Here is a 1,874-nt window from a genome sequence, read left to right on the forward strand (position 1 = left end):
CCAGTTCAGTCCCTCAGTCGTGTCCAACTCTTTGCGACCCCATAAATCGCAGCACGCCAGGCCTCCCTGTCCATCACCAACTCCCGGAGTTTACTCACACTCATGCCCATCGAGTCGATGATGCCATCCAGCCATCTCATCCTCTGTCGTCCCCTTCTCCTCCTGCCCTCAGTCCCTCCCAGCATCGGGGTCTTTTCCAATGAGTCAACTCTTCGCATGAGGTGGCCAAAGTATTGCAGTTTCAGCTGCAACATCAGTCCTTCCAATGAACACCCAGGGTGAACACTGAGAAGCAGAAGAAGAAGCCTAAGATGTCCGATGAGGAGATCTTGGAGAAATTACGGAGCATAGTGAGTGTGGGCAATCCTAAGAAGAAATACACACGGTTTGAGAAGATTGGACAAGGCGCTTCGGGCACTGTGTACACGGCCATGGATGTAGCCACAGGACAGGAGGTGGCCATTAAGCAGATGAACCTTCAGCAGCAGCCGAAGAAAGAGCTGATTATTAATGAGATCCTGGTCATGAGGGAAAACAAGAATCCAAATATTGTGAACTACTTGGACAGTTACCTTGTGGGAGATGAGCTATGGGTTGTCATGGAATATTTGGCTGGAGGTTCTTTGACAGACGTGGTAACGGAAACTTGCATGGACGAAGGTCAGATGGCAGCTGTGTGCCGTGAGTGCCTGCAAGCTTTGGAGTTTCTGCATTCGAACCAAGTTATTCATAGAGACATCAAGAGTGACAACATCCTGTTGGGAATGGATGGCTCTGTCAAGCTAACTGATTTTGGATTTTGTGCTCAGATCACCCCAGAGCAGAGCAAATGGAGCACCATAGTGGGAACACCATACTGGATGGCACCAGAGGTTGTGACCCGGAAAGCCTATGGGCCTAAGGTTGACATTTGGTCCCTCGGCATCATGGCTATTGAAATGATTGAAGGGGAGCCCCCATACCTCAGTGAAAACCCTCTGAGAGCCTTGTACCTCATTGCCACCAATGGGACGCCAGAGCTTCAGAATCCGGAGAAGCTGTCAGCTATCTTCTGAGACTTTCTGAACCGCTGTCTTGAGATGGATGTGCAGAAGAGAGGTTCAGCTAAAGAACTGTTGCAGCATCTATTTCTGAAGATTGCCAAGCCTCTCTCCAGCCTCACCCCACTGATTGCTGCAGCAAAGGAGGCAACCAAGAACAATCACTAAAACCACATCACCCCAGCCTCATCGTGCCAAGCCTTCTGTGAAATAAATGCTCATTTCGGAAATTCCAACCCCTGAGGCTCTTCCTTGCCTTCTCCTCCCATTTCCCGATCTAGTGCTTTCAAGACTGATCCTTGAAAACCATGTGTCCAGCATTGAAGAGAACTGCAACTGACTAATTGGATGATGGCCATTTTAAAATAAGGAATTTGCTCCCAATCTGTGGATGTGAGGGTGATTTATGATCAAGGGCTTACATAAATAAATCCTTGGACTCCTATTTCTCCCCCCACCCACACCAATCAGTTCTTGACTATATAAATTTTTGACTTTATAACATTAAAAAAATAAATAAAAGTTTGCCAGTGAATAAATAATATACTCATGCTGGTTTTGGAAGTCTGCTTTATCAGTTGGAAATGATTTCAACTACAAATAAAAGAAAAGCTTTCTAACTCGTATTGGCTTATATAAATAGACATTTCTTTTTCTGGTATAGAAATTTTCTTGGAGAAAAGCAACTGCTGATTGTGGCTTAGAGATGCAAGAGGTCAGGGCTCTGTGATTCACTCGGCCTTTCCTTTATGATCACAAGATGGTTTTCGTAAGTGCCCAGCTTTTGAGATTAAGTGGAAAGGGGTTGTATTAGTTTTCTATTGCTTTATAACA

The 1,874-nt window shown here is 45.6% G+C and overlaps 1 protein-coding gene across 1 annotated transcript; it reads left to right on the forward strand.

Annotated features, from left to right (window-relative positions):
- The first annotated feature begins 286 nt into the window (after positions 1-286).
- LOC133051241 (serine/threonine-protein kinase PAK 1-like) lies at positions 287-1,256 on the forward strand. The gene has a single exon (XM_061135753.1). It carries the CDS (start codon positions 312-314, stop codon positions 1,053-1,055), a length of 744 nt encoding a protein of 247 aa, XP_060991736.1. The 5' UTR covers positions 287-311; the 3' UTR covers positions 1,056-1,256.
- Positions 1,257-1,874: the final 618 nt, after the last annotated feature.

Source organism: Dama dama, chromosome 33, assembly GCF_033118175.1.
Source record: "Dama dama isolate Ldn47 chromosome 33, ASM3311817v1, whole genome shotgun sequence".
NCBI lineage: Eukaryota > Metazoa > Chordata > Mammalia > Artiodactyla > Cervidae > Dama > Dama dama.

What these genes read in the sequence shown, in the direction of transcription:
- LOC133051241 (XM_061135753.1), top strand. Translation starts at nt 312, where the DNA reads ATGTCCGATGAGGAGATCTTGGAGAAATTACGGAGCATAGTGAGTGTG.